The sequence below is a fragment of the Salvelinus sp. IW2-2015 genome, linkage group LG4q.1:29 (assembly GCF_002910315.2).
Source record: "Salvelinus sp. IW2-2015 linkage group LG4q.1:29, ASM291031v2, whole genome shotgun sequence".
NCBI lineage: Eukaryota > Metazoa > Chordata > Actinopteri > Salmoniformes > Salmonidae > Salvelinus > Salvelinus sp. IW2-2015.
This window is the reverse complement of record NC_036842.1, coordinates 4,651,445-4,670,388: the sequence shown is the minus strand read 5'-3', so window position 1 is coordinate 4,670,388 and position 18,944 is coordinate 4,651,445. Positions and strand designations below refer to the sequence as shown.

Below are 18,944 nucleotides of genomic sequence, written 5' to 3'. Positions count from 1 at the left end.
AGAGGAGAGAGAGATAGAGAAGGGGGGGGGGGTGCGAGAGGGCGAGAGAGAGAGAAAGGTGAGGCTCACTTTGATCAGGACAGACCGAGAGACAGAGTCTACCCCTGGCTCTTGCCAGAGGCCTCGGCAGCTGGCGGGGATTACAGTCACAATGCCAGGCAATATATGATCAGGTTCCACACCACACATCCTTAAGGCTAAGAACATTCCAGATTAATCGCCCCCCACTCTCATTCAGTTGTTTCATTTTATTGTTTATTTGTCCCGAGGTACTTAGTTGGTTATGCATTGCAACGTGGCATTTATTTTCTGCTCAGATAAAACAGTTGAAACAAGACAGGGTGTACTTTGAGTGTGATGTAAGTGAAACCAGCTTCTGGTCCTCGGGGGGTTGGCCATACAAAAAAGTCTCCCACTGACTCCCAGAGCCCTGCATCGAGTGGCACAACACACCACAGTGCCATTTGCATTACATTATTTATTTACCACTCTTTGCCAGTTAGAAAGAAAGCAGATTTCTTAAACATAGCCGTTTTATTTCAGTCAGCAGAGCCATTCTGAAGAGACACTTTAAAGGACACTTTCAGCCACATTCAACATTTGGGTTGTTATTACAAAGTATTTAGTAATGTTCGACACAGTTTTAGTGTCATTTTATGATTTCATTAATATAAACTGTTTAGTGATGAGCCAAACTGGATATTGCTTCTCTGTAAGGTTTTAAGTAGGATCCCTGAGATGACTAATACAGAAAATGATGATGGACAGTCATTTTCAGTGATCTACAGTTGAAGTCGGAAGTTTACATACACCTTAGGCAAATACATTTAAACTCAGTTTTCCACAATTCCTGATATTTAATCCAAGTAAAAATTCCCTGTCAATTAGGATCACCACTTTATTTTAAGAATGTGAAATGTCAGAATAACAGTAGAGAGAATGATTTAGTTCAGCTTTTATTTCTTTCATCACATTCCCAGTGGGTCAGAAGTTTACATACATTCAATTGGTATTTGGTACCATTGCCTTTAAATGGTTTAACTTGTGTCAAACGTTTCGGGTAGCCTTCCACAAGCTTCCCACAATAAGTTGGGTGAATTTTGGCCCATTCCTTCTGACAGAGCTGGTGTAACTGAGTCTTTGTTTGTAGGCCTCCTTGCTTGCACACGCTTTTTCAGTTCTGCCCACAAATTTTCTATGGGATTGAGGTCAGGGCTTTGTGATGGCCACCCAATACCTTGACTTTGTTGTCCTTAAGCCATTTTGCCACAACTTTGGAAGTATGCTTTGGGTCATTGTCTATTTGGAAGACCCATTTTCGACCAAGCTTTAACTCCCTGACTGATGTCTTGAGATGTTGCTTCAATATATCCACATAATTCTCCTATCTCATGAATGCCATCTATTTTGTGAAGAGCACCAGTCCTTCCTGCAGCAAAGCACCCCCACAACATGATGCTGTCACCCCCATGCTTCACGGTTGGGATGGTGTTCCTTGGCTTGCAAACCTCCCTCTTTTTCCTCCAAACATAACGATTATACTTGCGTACTATTGTTTGTACAGATGAACGTGGTACCTTCAGGCGTTTGGAAATTGCTCCCAAGGATGAACCAGACTTGTGGAGGTCTAGATTTTTTTTTTCTAAGGTCTTGGCTGATTTCTTTTGATTTTCCCATGATGTCATCCACAGGTACACCTCCAATTGACTCAAATTATTTAAATTAGCCTATCAGAAGCTTCTAAAGCCATGACATAATTTTCTGGACTTTTCCAAGCTGTTTAAAGGCACAGTCAACTTAGTGTATGTAAACTTCTGACCCACTGGAATTGTGATACAGTGAATTATAAGTGAAATAATCTGTCTGTAAACAATTGTTGGAAAAATTACTTGTGTCATGCACAAAGTAGATGTCCTAACTGACTTGCCAAAACTATAGTTTGTTAACAGGAAATTTGTGGTGTGGTTGAAAAACAAGTTTTCATGACTCCTACCTAAGTGTATGTAAAGTTCTGACTTCAACTGTATGTCTGAATGAGTATTACCCCATTGAACTATAATACATTTTTATATTTGGGCTGTACTATATCTTGACAGCAAATTGCGTCACTTTATTTTGAGTGGTGTTAGTTACTCTAAAGTTCTGAATGGTTATTTTGTGCTAAAGGAATATAAACGGTATAAAATGTGAAATAACCTGCTGTAATCTGTGTTTTAGGTTCGTTGGGGTGAGAAAGGCTCCACAGAGGAAGGTGCACGGCTCGAGAAAGCCAAGAATGCGGTGGTCACAATGGTGGAAGAGGAGGTGGAAGAACCTATCATTAGAAAACCAATGCCTCAGAGACCACCCCCTACTTATCACACCCCAGAACAGTCCAAATGGTACACGCCCATCAAGGTTAGTCACCATGCTTTCAGAGCCACATTGACAATGGCTGTCAGTAACTGGCTTTGTATATTAAACCAACGAGTTGACTCTTATTTTATCATCACTTTGTTTCGTTGTTAGGGGCGTTTTGATGCGCTGGTGGCGTTACTCAGGCGACAGTATGATCGAGTTGCTGTCCTGAGACCAACAGCACAGGACAGGGTAAGGCACCCCCTTGTATAATGTACTCGGTCAGTTTACTTCCAGTTTACTTTCTGAATTGTTTTCCTAAATTGACTGAAAATGGAATTGACCCTAACCCCGATTGCAACAAACTCATGAACAAAGAAAGAAAGGGAGAAAGTGACATACTTAACTATCTCTCTTCTGCTTGGTCAATGTTGCCCAGTTCACACGTTAGTAACCTTGTCTGGCTCATTAGTGGTCCGAGCAGACATGCTCATCAGTGGAGAGGGGATGAGGGGCAGTAAGGGAGAGACAGGACATGACGGGTCAGTTACCACTCTGTCCACTGAGAGGAGGTGACAGCTTTAGCCATTAACTGTCCCCCCCATACCCATATGGGATGGGGGATGGAGGGATCCTATAGATGAGTGATGGAGAGAGGAAGAGAGTAGGGATGGATGTCTATGTTTGTGAGACTCTGACCCCCTAATGCCTATTAGCACCATTATTCTCTGTGAGGCCTCTGGCATGTCACAGCTCACTACAAGATAAAGAGCCGCGCAGGGCTGGATGTAAACGAGGATGGGGGGGACAAACAAGGGGCAGCGTGTGACCTCTGTCCTCTTAACCTCCCCGTCTGTCACGCTGTGTTTGTACTTACTCTGTCACGCTGTGTTGGTGTACTGTAGTACACGTTCATTAAGACGCTGGACTAGGCGTACATTGCCCTCTCATTAACGGAGGTGGGGGACGCTGGCCAGTATCTTTTTACTGAGAAAGGTGGGGGTGGGTACCCTCTGTAATTGGTGTTAATGTGATTATACTGTACTAAATCTGTAAATTGCTGTACTGAATTTGATAAATGTTCTATTTCTTGGATAAATTGTCAATATAGCCTATGAATCAAGGCATAGGTACACAATTATCTTCTGTTTTAAGCAAACACTCCCTAAAACATATTTGATGATATATTAGCTGTGATTTCTGGTGGATGGTTTTAGGGGGGCTGGTACCTGCTCTTATCTGACTGGGCTCATGATGGTGGCTCCTTTCTTGACAGAATGGGAGTGGCTGTCTGTTCAGCCAGTAATGCTCTTACGCTTGATTAGTTTGATTGGCTAATAATGATGTCGTGACAACTCGCCGGCCCATTCGCCATCTCCTCCTTACCCATTACAGTCAAAGCCGGCTGCCTCAATTGAGTTCAATTATGATCAATTATTGTAAATGTCAACTCTATGCAGTGTTGTCAAAACAATTTCCATGCTATGTCACGTATATAGTGACTCCATTTATGAGCTCCTTTTGTAACTGATGTACCTCATTTATCTGAGATACACCAATCCATATATGGTGGAGGCTAATGGGTACATACACTACCAGTATAATATTGAGGAGAGCTGGTTTGACATGGTTGCTTGTTCTAATCTTCATACCAGTGGAGAGCAGGTCTGAGCAGTCTGCACCGTCTACGGAAGAGGCAAGCTGTGAGGCATGAACAATTGAATACCATGTACCATTGTTCATGAGAATTAGGCTGATGTGGGGGTGGGGAGGTGTTACAACTGTAATGAAATATAGTATATGTTAGGGAAGGTCTATACTGTATATTTTCGGATAAATATAGAATACAGTAGATACATTTAAGCCTAACTGGTCGCTATTGTACAAGAGAATGTGTTCTCAATAACTTACCTCTTAAAGTAAAAGGTTTAAATGGAATAAGTAAATAATACAGGAACTGCCTTTTGTTTTGTTCAGGGGCGCTGTATGAATTTCACCCGAGTTCCCAGTCATTAGGTCAAACAGTAATCTTTGGACTATGAGGCTATGGAGAGAACAGGGCTATGGACCACATGCCTAAACATCATCAATGTGCCTCTCTTTGGACTTATTGTTTGTTTTTATGTCAGCTTTATTTATCCAGGTTTGTCTTTGGATAAAACAAACGTGTTTGGCAGCATTCAATAATGTTAGCTTGCTTACTTGCTATACAATCCTCGTGTCACGGTTTCATTTAATGTAATTTATGTGTAACCATAGATCAAAGAACATGTGGTAAGAGGATAACTGTGTTATTGAGTGCCTTCTTGTGTCTTTTCTTATCAAGAATGAAGTGTATTTTGCTTGTCTTTTTTATTTAAGCTCTGTTGTTCCAAATGTGGTGTTGTAAATAAATACTTTTTCAAAATTCTGTGGAAAGTTTGTGAGGGTTTCAATATCAACTAAAACTACAATGGGTTAATATTATTCCAAAACTACAGGCTAATCTCTTTCATGTTGTTAAATAATGTAATATAATCACATTGTTTATCTAATCCCTTGACCTAATGCTTATTATACATTAAAAAAAAAAAGAATTCAAGAGAGAATGTCAGATCAGACTTATTTTCTAGAGATTTTTAGGGGGAAAGACTAAATAAGAATTATAATTTGATACATTGTTTATTATCATATATTATCATATATCATGAAGTGATCTCAAGACAACTATGGACAAAATCCTATGCCAAAATCGAAATAATTGATTTTACATGATGTAGCTACATTTGCACATTTAATATTAAACAATTAAACATCACTCCTACATTTTCTTATAGGCTGATTCGATATATTTTCATCAGCTAATTTGTATCGACATTTTCGCCATCATTACAGTCTATGCTATGATTCATTTGCCTATCTGGGTCATTTCCATAATTTTCATCATATTCATATGGGCCACAAAAACATTCTTTAACTGCTGCGGAAGCAGAAGTAATGCTCGATTCTGTTGGCCCTAGTGAAGATAGAGGAAATGAGTGGAATACTGGAACATAAGAATGGAGATGTTGTAAATCAAGATAAGCCTCGGAATGATAATGCCCCATTCCTTGTTGGAGTGCGATTCACGTTTGCTGTCACAAAGATGGAGAAGTGGAGTCAGTCAGAATGACCAGGAAGTGGTATGATGTTGATTTCATGTGTCAAAAGAACAAAATGAGAACGCACAAATTATCGAAGCATGAAGTAGAATGCTATGATAATCGGAGTAGGGTACCGGTATCTTATCCGGCGTCTCGAAGGATATAGAGGCTTCATAGTTTAAGATGAACATGTCAAGAATAGTTGATTCATGTCGCTTAACCTGCACTGTGAATGGAAAGAAGGGGGAAAGACTTTCTGTGTTATTGATGTTAAATGAAGAAGTTCTCCTGACCTGTATAAAGCTGGGATATATGAGATATGTGGTGCGAGCTTATGTACAAAAGCCACTTCAATGTCATAAATGTAAAACGTTTGGCCATGTTTTTGAAAACGGAATATCATTGTTGAATCAGTGAGGATGCACAGTGTTGCAATTGTTCCAGAGTTCCCGTAGTGCCCTGTTAGGGTGGAGGAGGTCAAAGTAGGAACGATCAGGGCTGTTGAGGTGTCCTATGCAGAAGCTATGAAAATTGTCAAAGCAGCAAGTAGATGATGTCCAACAGTCTGTGGATGTCAGTCAGTTGAGAGATCCTGAAATACTAATCGTGAAGGTTGATTTTGTTTTGTTTATTGTGCAAGTGATTAATTGTACAGGTCAAACGAACAAAACATCTAAGAAATTGGAAATTGTGAAAGTGGCTAAAAGGTTCTGGGATCTCCTGGATTTCATAGCAGAAACCTTGTAGGGAATACTGTCTGAAAATGCTTCCCCCTCTCAGGCTCCAGAGCCTGTGTAGGGATCTGAGTAAATCTTACCAAGTGAAGGAGTACATTGACTTTTGTTTCATTTTATATTTTTTTGTATCTCAGTTTTACCCTACCCAGCCAATAAAACATTTAAAGAAGAGGCAGAGCATTTTTTGTTTTGTTAATGGACTAGCCAGGCTAGCCAGCTGAGCATAGTGTAGTAGTGTCATTAATTTATATTATGAACTAAAAGCTTGCTAGATCACAAAGTAAGGACTATGTACTGTCGATGACACCTCGTAGCCATCGATAGCATGCAACAAAAGGACATTTTATCTCTGCATGATTAATTCTGCATTCTAGCATGGAAGCTATCGGCAGCTAGCATGCCCGGCTAAATTAATCCAATAAACTGGCTATTACCCAAAGCATGTTGACTTGCTAATTTTATTAGTCATAGTTTCAGATCCTCTTGTTAGTCTTTGCTATTGTTACAGGTCCCAGTTTTGGGACTGGTGCAGCAGAAAATAGTTAATGTAACACAGGATAAATTATGAAACAGGAGAACATGACTTCTCTTTCAAAGGTTCTCTCAATTATTGTATTCAACATTCTCTCAAGTGAAAACTGTCTTTTCATCGTATTTCAATGTTTTCTTTTGTTTTCTTCAAAGTGTATTTAATAATCTGTCTCATAAATCCCTGACATATTAGTTCATTCACATATCAAACATACATCAATTTACACATCAAAAATATTACATTCCAAATCTTCAAATTCTTTACATTTATACCCGAAACACATTTACTCTTAACTTTAATTCACCTGTTTAGGTTATACCGTTAATTATGTAACGTTAGTTGACTGTTCCCCACTATAGCCCCATAATAGACTCCAAAACATGAAAGCCTTTAAAGTCTGGTATAACTCAATAGAAGTTTACTTTATACCCATGCTAAAAATACATTCACCCAGTGTAAGGGCTAATAGAAAGACCAGACTATTTCAACTGACATGAATGCTAATTATTGGAAAATGTTTGAACAAGCTAGCATAGCGCTAACCGAAGCTAGCAAACGGCTAACCGGAGCTAGCCAAAAGTTAACCGCAGTTAGCCAAATGCTAACCGCTTTTCTAACATTTAGAGTACAACAATTACAAAGTTCTTAAACATCAGTTACAACATTAAATTCTCTAAACCCTTAGGATATTGTCAAGAGTGACTTTTTTTTTTAAATGTTCAGGAGTATGTTGTTTCTAGAACAAATGCACCGCCATCATTTCATTTTACACTAGACATGCGTTTTCTGTCTAGTACGAACTTGTGCAGGATCGCATATAGTCCCAGTGCGAAGCGAACATGTCTCACTGCCCCCTACTGGCCAACTGTAGTATAAAGGCCTCGCAATGGCGAAACCTTAGAGGACTGACATTTTACATTTACATTTACATTTAAGTCATTTAGCAGACGCTCTTATCCAGAGCGACTTACAAATTGGTGCATTCACCTTATGATATCCAGTGGAACAACCACTTTACAATAGTGCATCTAACTCTTTTAAGGGGGGGGGGTAGAAGGATTACTTTATCCTATCCTAGGTATTCCTTAAAGAGGTGGGGTTTCAGGTGTCTCCGGAAGGTGGTGATTGACTCCGCTGACCTGGCGTCGTGAGGGAGTTTGTTCCACCATTGGGGTGCCAGAGCAGCGAACAGTTTTGACTGGGCTGAGCGGGAACTGTACTTCCTCAGAGGTAGGGAGGCGAGCAGGCCAGAGGTGGATGAACGCAGTGCCCTTGTTTGGGTGTAGGGCCTGATCAGAGCCTGAAGGTACGGAGGTGCCGTTCCCCCCACAGCTCCGTAGGCAAGCACCATGGTCTTGTAGCGGATGCGAGCTTCAACTGGAAGCCAGTGGAGAGAGCGGAGGAGCGGGGTGACGTGAGAGAACTTGGGAAGGTTGAGTAAATTTCAGTAAAAGCATTCTTTCCCAATACAAAGAAACAATACATAAACACAAATGTGACCATACATTTTGCGTGTGTCATACTATCATTGCTATCTGGAGTAGCTTGATGACCTAGAAAAAAAAACTATATTCTAACATTAGATTCAGTGTTGGGAGGTAGTGAACTAAATGTAGTTCAACTAGTAATTCAATTACATTTTGCAGTAGCTTAGTGGTATTTGAACCAAATTTGAAACACGTGTGCCTAATTCTCAGTTGTTATGTTTAACAGACTAAATTACACATTCTGTTCATATCTGACTCAGTCATCTGTTCTGGAATTTGTAGTCTGACATTTCAGATTTAGATATGATAATTTTTCACTAAGTAGTTTGGATGTAGTGAACTACTTTTCAAATTAAGTTTAGTTAAGTAAACTATATTTTTCTTAACGTTAGCTTTAATGTAGCTTACAGTGCCTTCAGGAAGTATGTATACCACTTGACTCATTACACATTTTGTTGTGTTACAGCCTGAATTCAAAATTGATTAAATAAGATTTTTTCTCTCCCACCCATCTACACACAATACCGCATAATGACAAAGTGAAAACATGTTGAACAGCATGAACAGTGACATCTAGTGGTCAGACCATGGTACTTTCAAACTACATTATGGTAGATAATGCAATCGACTTCATTGACTACTTTCTCTGAACAGGGTGAAAAACACATCACCAGATTCACAGAGAATACATTACATAGTATGGAGAAGCAATACTCAAAGCCACATCTTCATACTACTTGTCAAACATACAGAAAATATACTGGTTGTTGGGGTGGGATTGGCATGGGGTGTGGTGGGTCCATGGATGGCTTTTGACAATGTTTTTGAGATTTCTCTACCCCAAGATGTACTCTTAAGGAGCCAACCTTACTCCTTAATGTCCAAGAACCTTATATGTTATTTTCAGAGGCCAAATACTCCATCTACCTAAACATTAATCGATTCTCCATTGCGATACAGTTCTAGAAACATAAAGCCCTTTACTTTCATCTCACATAAAAATAATTACGCAAATGCTAAATATACACTTACTGTACACTGTTTTAACCGGCTTTATCACAGTTGCAGCCAACAATATTTGTCAGTGACAACCCGTTTCTGGCGACCTTCTTCTGCTACACATATGTTCGGAGCATGCTAGATAGCTATCTAGCACAGGCGGTCCATCTGTTTACCGTAAACACGTGCTGTAACATGGAGATATGGCCGTGTGGGAACCTGAACCCTATAAAGGTGTGTATCAATTTAACCTTTTGTTTTATGAAAATTATTTCTCGCTGATATGAAAGATAAAGTCCTTATGCTTCCAAAACCGTACCGCAAGTGATGCATGTTATTGTTCAGACCGAGCATCGGGGCTCTTAACAAAACTCCCCCATATAGAAGACACCTTCATCCAATGACTGTTATGTGTAATTTAATGGAACTGAGAGTCCTGACCAAGGGCTATGATTCCTCATGTCGTACTCATCAGTAGGAAGAAGTTTGGTCCAAATCAGTGTGAAGTTATTGGTAGCTTGGTAAACTATATTTTCAGATTTCCTACACGGGTTAGATAGTAGTGAAACCTTATTGCCATGCAATACCTGGACTCCAGGAAGAGTAGCTGCTGCTTTGGCAGCTAATGGGGATCCATAATATATACAAATATCTTTACTCTGTGTGCCCCTTTCATCTTTTCAGCCTTAACTGTTCCAAAAGTCTGATGTTCCAAAATGCCTCAAACTCCTAAAGTTACACAAGAGTACCAATTACATTGAATTGGGGAGTTACCAGCAATGTTCCCTCTAATTTTATTAGTCACTGAGCAAGTTTCAGGTCTGCTGAGTGCAAACTTGAATGCTGTGAAAATTTGCATTTACTGTGAACACTGAGGTTGTACCCGCTTTAAGATACAGTATTTATTTGTGGCCAAATAGGATACTGTGGCTATTTGATCATAATGTAGGTGTCACGACTTCCGCCGAAGTTGGTCCCTCTCCTTGTTCGGGCGGTGTTCGGCGGTCGACGTCACCAACCTTCTAGCCATCGCTGATCCATTTTCCATTGGTTTTGTCTTGTCTTCATTCACACCTGGATCCAATCCCATCAATTACATGTTGTGTATTTAACCCTCTGTTTCCCCTCATGTCCTTGTCGGAGATTGTTTATTGTAAGTGTATGTGTACGTCTGTACTGGTGTGCGTGGGGTTATGTTACCCATAGATTTTTATTATGTTTTCCGGTGTTTCTTTGTAAATAAACTGCGCCGTTTGAAACAGTTATTTCTCTCCTGCGTCTGACTTCTCTGCAGTCAGTTCACACCTTTACAGTAGGCCTACCAGAGTGGCTTACCATCAAAAGCAATGGAGAAAATTCATCCCATAACATTTTTAACATGTTCTATCATTCAGCCTACAGTAACAGCCAATGTGTGGTGTTCAATGTAGGCCTACATTCCATGAAACTTTAGACAAAAACATGCATTAATGTTTATCCACTTGTCCTTCAGACAAAGAGGTGACTGAAAATGTTGTGTTTGATGCAAGAAACCACTTTACAAAATAAAATGCATTATTACAGATAATCAGACAAATTATGCTACCCTCTGCCTATTGGCTACTTAGCTTATTCAAGCCTGTCTCAAAATACAACACTGCCTCTAAGACAAAAAAAGCTCTTTACTTGACTTGACTTGAAGAGAGGGTGTAACAGGGATCAGACCAACACGCAGCGTAGCCAGTGCTCAACATGTTTAATTAAACGAATAATCAGTGAACACTTACAAATACAAAATAACAAAATGTGGCAAACCGATACAGCCCTATCTGGTGCAGAGAAAACACAGAGACAGGAAACAACCACCCACAATCCCCAACACAAAACAAGCCACCTATATATGATTCCCAATCAGAGACAACACAAAACATCTGCCTCTGATTGAGAACAATATTAGGCCAAACATAGAAACAGACAAACTAGACACACAACATAGAATGCCCACCCAGCTCACGTCCTGACCAACACTAAAACAAGCACAACACACAAGAACTATGGTCAGAACGTGACAGTACCCCCCTCCTGAGGTGCGGACTCCGAACGCACCCCCTAAAACTCAAGGGGAGGGTCTGGGTGGGCATCTGTCCGCGGTGGCGGCTCCGGCGCAGGACGAGGCCACCACTCCACCATTGTCTTTGTCCCCATCCTTAGCGTCCTTTGAGTGGCGACCCTCGCCCCCGACCTTGGCCTAGGAATCTTCACCAAGGTCCCCACTAGATTGAGGAGACAACTCAGGACAGAGGTAGCTCAGGACAGAGAGGTGGCTCAGGACAGAGAGGCGGCTCATGACTGGCGGGCGGCTCCTGACTGGCGGGCGGCTCCTGACTGGCGGGCGGCTCCTGACTGGCGGGCGGCTCCTGACTAGAAGGAAGAAAAGAAAAGACGGGCGGCTCCTGACTGGCGGGCGGCTCCTGACTGGCGGGCGGCTCTGGCGGCTCCTGACTGGCGGGCGGCTCTGGCGGCTCCTGACTGGCGGGCGGCTCTGGCGGCTCCTGACTGGCGGGCGGCTCTGGCGGCTCCTGACTGGCGGGCGGCTCTGGCGGCTCCTGACTGGCGGGCGGCTCTGGCGGCTCCTGACTGGCGGGCGGCTCTGGCGGCTCCTGACTGGCGGGCGGCTCTGGCGGCTCCTGACTGGCAGGCGGCTCTAGCGGCTCGGGACAGACAGGCAGCTCAGATGGAGCTGGGCAGGCGGGCAGCTCAGATGGCGCTGGGCAGGCGGGCAGCTCAGATGGCGCTGGGCAGGCAGGCAGCTCAGACGGTGCTGGGCAGGCAGGCAGCTCAGACGGCGCTGGGCAGGCAGGCAGTTCAGGGCTCTGGATACGCACAGTAGGCTTGGTGCGTGGTGCCGGAACTGGTGGTACCGGGCTGGAGACACGCACCACAGGGAGAGTGCGTGGAGGAGGAACAGAGTTCTGGAGACGCACAGGAAGCCTGGTGCGTGGTGTAGGCACTGGTGTTACTGGGCTGAGGGCACGCACCTCAAGGCGAGTGCGGGGTGCTGGAACTGGAGGCCTGGTACGTGGCCTCCAGTACCATAATAGACAATCATGGATTGTCTATTATGCAATCCATGATTCACAAAATCATTTTTTGAAAGAGGAAGCATATGTTTTCTTTTCAGTCTCCTCCATTTCCACTGAACGATGTGAACTGTAAGGATTTCTTTCCTATTACTAATATTGTAAAATTAACAAATTTACAAAAATACCTGTTTTAAGGCCAACTTACAGAAGAGGAACTTTGAGGCAAAATCTTTTCAGTCTGGAAAAACGCCAGGGCTTGACAGTATACCAAACCTTTTTGATGTACTCAAAGATCCATTATTAGCATGTTTTAATTACTCCTATAAAAATGGTAGACTTTCAGGTACTCAACAAGAAGGTCTGATTTCATTACTACTTAAACAGGACTCAGGTGGTAAGTATAAAGATCCAGTCCATTTAAAAAACTGGAGGCTTCTTACACTTCAATGTGATGCGAAAATCCTGGCGAAATGCATAGCACATAGAATAAAAAAAGGTTTTACTAGATATTGTTCATCCTGATCAGACAGGTTTGGCTATGTTAGCTAGCTGGCTATGACTATCCAACACAACACTGGAACTCTTCCAAGTCAAGGTAAGCTTTTGGTTTAATTAATTTATTGCCACCGGGTGGGCCGGGGCCCACCGGTGTAACTGCTGACTGACTATACACTAACCTTTCTGCATGATTGTAGTGGGTTTACGAACGTGTTAGTTCTGTTAGCTATGTTGACTAGGATTTTACTTTAGCTAATATGGGGACAATGATATAGGCTTGTGTAGCAGTTATGACATGGTTTGGCTTGGAAAGGTTTTTTCGCCTGGTCACATACAGCTGATGTGTTGTTCATTAAAGTCCACAAACAAAGGGAAAATGTGAAGGAGAAAGAGTGCATTCTGGTGAAAAACGTTTCTTAAACGGAAGCAAACGAAAACAGGATAAAAATACCTGAATTTGTCCAATAGAAACTCTCGTTTTCAACTGTTGGATAATGATTACACTCTAGATAAGCTAGATGCAGGCAAGAGTGTGCAAGGCGTTATTGAAGCGTCTGTCTGTCCACGTGTCACTGTCTGTCATCTAAAAAAAATGTATCTTGACCTGTGTGCACTATGTTGTAAACTGTCATTCGTAGGCTAGGTTGTTGCAACCTCATGATGGGTATAGGAAAATTTGAGTATCATGTAGTAGCCTAAACCATCAATGTTACATTGAACTGGGTAAATGGAATATGAATGACAGCCATCCAACATGCTGTAATAGAAATAAGGCCATGCTCATGAACAAAAAAAGAATCCTCCTCAACATAAAACTGCACTGAATTTGTCGAGAATATGATGAAATCATTTGCCTTGACATAATTTACTTTAACTTGTAGCTACAGTACAGTTGACCATAGCCTCTTGTCTTCTCCATGCATTAAATGCCTTCCCAGGTGGGCCGGGCCCTATACACTAACCTTCTGCATGATTGTAGTGGGTTTACGAACGTGTTAGTTCTGTAGCTATGTTGACTAGGATTTTACTTTAGCTAATATGGGGACAATGATATAGGCTGTGTGTAGCAGTTATGACATGGTTTGGCTTGGAAAGGTTTTTCGCCTGGTCACATACAGCTGATGTGTTGTTCATTAAAGTCCACAAACAAAGGGAAAATGTGAGAGGAGAAGAGTGCATTCTGGTGAAAAACGTTTCTTAAACGGAAGCAAACGAAACAGGGATAAAAATACCTGAATTTGTCCAATAGAAACTCTCGTTTTCAACTGTTGGATTAATGATTACACTCTAGATAAGCTAGATGCAGGCAAGAGTGTGCAAGGCGTTATTGAAGGCATCTGTCTGTCCACGTGTCACTGTCTGTCATCTAAAAAAAATGTATCTTGACCTGTGTGCACCTATGTTGTAAACTGTCATTCGTAGGCTAGGTTGTTGCAACCTCATGATGGGTATAGGGAAAATTTGAGTATCATGTAGTAGCCTAAACCTATCAATGTACATTGAACTGGGTAAATGGAATATGAATGACAGCCATCCAACATGCTGTAATAGAAATAAGGCCATGCTCATGAAAAAAAAGAAGATCCTCCCTCAACATAAAACTGCACTGAATTTGTCGAGAATATGATGAAATCATTTGCCTTGACATAATTTACTTTAACTTGTAGCTACAGTACAGTTGACCATAGCCTCTGTCTTCTCCATGCCATTAAATGCCTTCCAGGTGGGCCGGGGCCCTATACACTAACCTTTCGCATGATTGTAGTGGGTTTACGAACGTGTTAGTTCTGTTAGCTATGTTGACTAGGATTTTACTTTAGCTAATATGGGGACAATGATATAGGCTGTGTGTAGCAAGTTATGACATGGTTTGGCTTGGAAAGGTTTTTTCGCCTGGTCACATACAGCTGATGTGTTGTTCATTAAAGTCCACAAACAAAGGAAAATGTGAGAGGAGAAGAGTGCATTCTGGTGAAAAACGTTTCTTAAACGGAAGCAAACGAAACAGGGATAAAAATACCTGAATTTGTCCAATAGAAACTCTCGTTTTCAACTGTTGGATTAATGATTACACTCTAGATAAGCTAGATGCAGGCAAGAGTGTGCAAGGCGTTATTGAAGGCGTCTGTCTGTCCACGTGTCACTGTCTGTCATCTAAAAAAAATGTATCTTGACCTGTGTACCTATGTTGTAAACTGTCATTCGTAGGCTAGGTTGTTGCAACCTCATGATGGGTATAGGAAAATTTGAGTATCATGTAGTAGCCTAAACCTATCAATGTTACATTGAACTGGGTAAATGGAATATGAATGACAGCCATCCAACATGCTGTAATAGAAATAAGGCCATGCTCATGAACAAAAAAGAATCCTCCCTCAACATAAAACTGCACTGAATTTTCGAGAATAATGAGAAATCATTTGCCTTGACATAATTTACTTTAACTTGTAGCTACAGTACAGTTGACCATAGCCTCTTGTCTTCTCCATGCCATTAAATGCCTTCCAGAATATAACCTAGTTTTGGTATGGGAGGATGATTTTCTCTAATCCCATTCTATAATCTGACTTGCCAGCGCAAATCGAGGGATTATAATCTACAGCCATTGTTCTCTTCCTACAGCCACTAATTAGAAGTTGGTAAGAACGGGTTTGAGCTGTCAGATACTCCCAACACAGACAGTAAATCTCCAGATTAGACAGCTTTGCCTGAGATAATGACAAAAAAAACATCTTTCCCACGACAGTCTGTTGGAAAAAAGATTTACCATATGCGATTCTTGGACCTAACCTGAATCGGCTGTTCTTTTGGAGAAAACCCTATGGGAAAATATCACACCTAAAACAAAGGGCCAGATTCAATCCGATCACATTTTGTCCGCTATCACGATGTAAAGGCAACGTTCCCCTATTCGTGGAGACCACATTCACGGTAAACGCGGCATACGTCTGCTCAATCGGAAATTACATTTAAATGTCAATCGCGCTATAACACGGATCTTCCTCAGTCCGGATTGAATCTAGGCCAATGTAGAACAGTAGCCGCCTATGGGAGAATATCATACCTACAAGAATGTAAATAAAAATGGTGATAAATCACAATACCTCAGATCTCTTACCTCCTTTATGAAAGTTACATATGCATACTGTACAAAGTCATATTGTAACTCATGTTTAAGATCAACATTGCATAACTGTTTTCTTTTTGTGTATTTTCTTATCAAAGATGAAGTGTCATGTCATTTTGAGTCAAGCTCTTCCTTTTCAAATTTGGTGTTGTAAATAAATATATTTAAAAACAAATCTGTATGTGGAAAGCTTGTACTAATGAAGGGTTTCACGTTTAACTAAAACTACAATGGGTTATTATTCCCAAAACTGCAGGCCTATAATCTCATTCATGTTGCTAAATGCCATAATATAAATCACATTGTTTATCTAATAATTTCTAGGTGGAAAATACTAAAAGATTGCTACAAGAATGTACTGGGCTTGATACCTTTTTTATTTGCAAGATTCTGTAAAGTTCCTGTAAATCTACAGCACCACCTAAGATACCACTCCTGGCAGATGGAGGCTAAAGTTGTCCATAGAGCCCCTTAGGAGTCAAACAGGGAAGTGGTTCCAATAATTTTTTCACCATTCACTTTTCCCATAGGGGATTTTTGAAACACCTAAAATAAGGGCTTTGTTTCAGTGTAGGCTTACCCTGGCGTGATGTTTGATAACCGTGTAAATCTCTCTGACAAGGTGACTTATCATTATAATTTCTGTATTTACCCCCCAAAAATAACATAAATGCTAATTATCTGCTAATGTGGGAGTTAGATGGTTACCATGGTGCTGTGAGGTCACCTAGGCGGAGAGCTCCTGTACATTGTGTTATTTTTTATAAATCTGTTTTGTTCACATAAATATTGTGATCTTCAATGTAAAAGTTACAGGACTTCAACATCAAATCAGTTTTTTGCCTTGGCTAGCTAGCTACCTGGATGGCTAATGTTTGCAGTTAAATAATGCTGCAGCAGCTCCGGTTTTTATGTTTCACCTGGAAGGTGAAGACTGCGGTGTCTGAGCTTTCAGAGTGGCAGAGGGACTGTTCCTGACCACTGCTGATTTTCTGGCGCTTTACTGCAGTATCAACCAGGTGCCTGCTTCACTGTCGGCAATGGAGGATCAGCTACCTACGGAGTAAAGGCTACTATGGAGTAACTGCGAACGTTGGACAAAGCTATGGGCCATTAAACTTCTTATGGCTGCAGGGGCAGTATTGAGTAGCTTGGATGAAAGGTGCACAGAGGTGCCCATAATAAACTGCCTGCTCCTCAGTCCCAGTTGCTAATATATGCATATTATTATTCGTATTGGATAGAAAAATCTCTGACGTTTCTAAAACTGTTTGAATGATGTCTGAGTATAACAGAACTCATATGGCAGGCAAAAACCTGAGAAAAGATCCAAACAGGAAGTGGGAAGTCTGAGGCTGGTCGATTTTCAAACAAGATCCTATTGAATTCACAGCGAGATATGGATGAGTTTGCACTTCCTACGGCTTCCACTAGATGTCAACAGCCTGTAGAACCTTGTCTGATGCCTCTACTGTGAAGGGGGGCCGAATGAGAGGGGAATTAGTCAGGTCTGCCATGACCTGACCATGTGCGTTCACATGAGGGAGCTCTGTTTCATCGCTCATCTGAAGTCAATGTAATTCTCCGGTTGGAACGTTATTCAAGTTATGTTAAAAACATTCTAAAGATTGATTCAATACATCATTTGACATGTTTCTACTGACTGTTACTGAACTTTTGGACATTGTCAGCTTTTAGTGAACGCGCTTCCTGACGTTGGATTTGTTTACCAAACATGCTAACAAAAATAGCTATTTGGACATAAATGGACATTACCGAACAAAACAAACATTTCTTGTGGAAGTGGGAGTCTTGGGAGTGCATTCCGACGAAGATCAGCAAAGGTAAGTGAAGATTTATAATGCTTTTTATGAGTTTTGTTGACTGCACAATTTGGCGGGTAACTGTATGGCTTGCTTTTGTGGCTGAATGCTGTTTTCAGATGATTGAATATTGTGTTTTGCCATAAATCTTTTTGAAATCTGACACAGTGGTTGCATTAAGAACAACTGTATCTTTAATTCTATGTAAAACATGTATCTTTCATCAAAGTTTATGAGTATTTATGTTATTTGACGTGGCTCTCTGCAATTTCTCCGAATATTTTGGAGGCATTTCTGAACATGGCGCCAATGTAAACTGAGGTTTTTGGATATAAATATGAACTTTATCGAACAAAACATATGTATTGTGTAACATGAAGTCCTATGAGTGTCATCTGATGAAGATCAAAGGTTAGTGATTAATTTTATCTCTATTTCTGCTTTTTGTGACTCCTGTCTTTGGCTGGAAAAATGACTGTGTTTGTCTGATTTTGCGGTGACCTAACAATCGTTTTGGTGGGATTAACAACAAGATTACCTTTAAAATGGTATAAGATACATGTATGTTTGAGGAATTTTAATTATGAGAATTCTGTTGTTTGAATTTGGCGCCCTGCACTTTCACTGGCTGTTGTCATATCGATCCCGTTAACGGGATTTTAAACTTGACTTTTAGCTACCCTAGCTAGCTGTATTGTTTTAGTCTGGATTTTTGAGAGGTTTCAGAGATAGACTGATTAGCATCCTCTCGAGTCAACAGTGTGCTTAATTTACTGCAGGAAAAGTTTGCTGTTACCCTCTGAACAGCAGGTCATTAGTATAGCTAGTAGGCAAGGTTATGGAACCGTATTTAGTCTTGCCTGCTATGGTGGGTTTTACATTCATTGTTTTTGAGAGAATTACTGTCACATTATTGATGCCAAATTGCTAACCTTATTTGCGCCTTCTCTATTCCAGAACCAATAGTTGTGCCTGAGTCTTATCACCTCTCAACTAGGCAAACTGTTTTAACCTGGGACACTATTCTCCTGCTTTGGTTTAAGTCATTGCTGGAAGTCACCTGAAGAACAGGAGTGTGTGACGGGTTTTGTCCCAGTCCAGCTCTAACAACTGACTCAACATAACAAATCACGGCGATAGGCTATGATTTTTGAGCTGGGCTGGAACAAAACCTTATACACACTCTTGTCATTCAGATCTGGAGATGTCCACCGTTTTAA

At 41.0% G+C, this 18,944-nt stretch overlaps 1 protein-coding gene across 1 annotated transcript in view; it reads left to right on the top strand.

Annotated features, from left to right (window-relative positions):
- The window catches only part of antxr2b (ANTXR cell adhesion molecule 2b), a 13,568-nt gene extending 8,821 nt beyond the window's left edge, over window positions 1–4,747 (top strand). The window contains exons 13-15 of the mRNA XM_070443250.1: window positions 2,218–2,397; window positions 2,509–2,589; window positions 4,315–4,747. Of these exons, the coding sequence (XP_070299351.1) occupies window positions 2,218–2,397; window positions 2,509–2,589; window positions 4,315–4,353 (300 nt within the window). The 3' untranslated portion in view covers window positions 4,354–4,747. The remainder of the gene's footprint in view (window positions 1–2,217; window positions 2,398–2,508; window positions 2,590–4,314) is intronic.
- The last annotated feature ends 14,197 nt before the right edge of the window (window positions 4,748–18,944 follow it).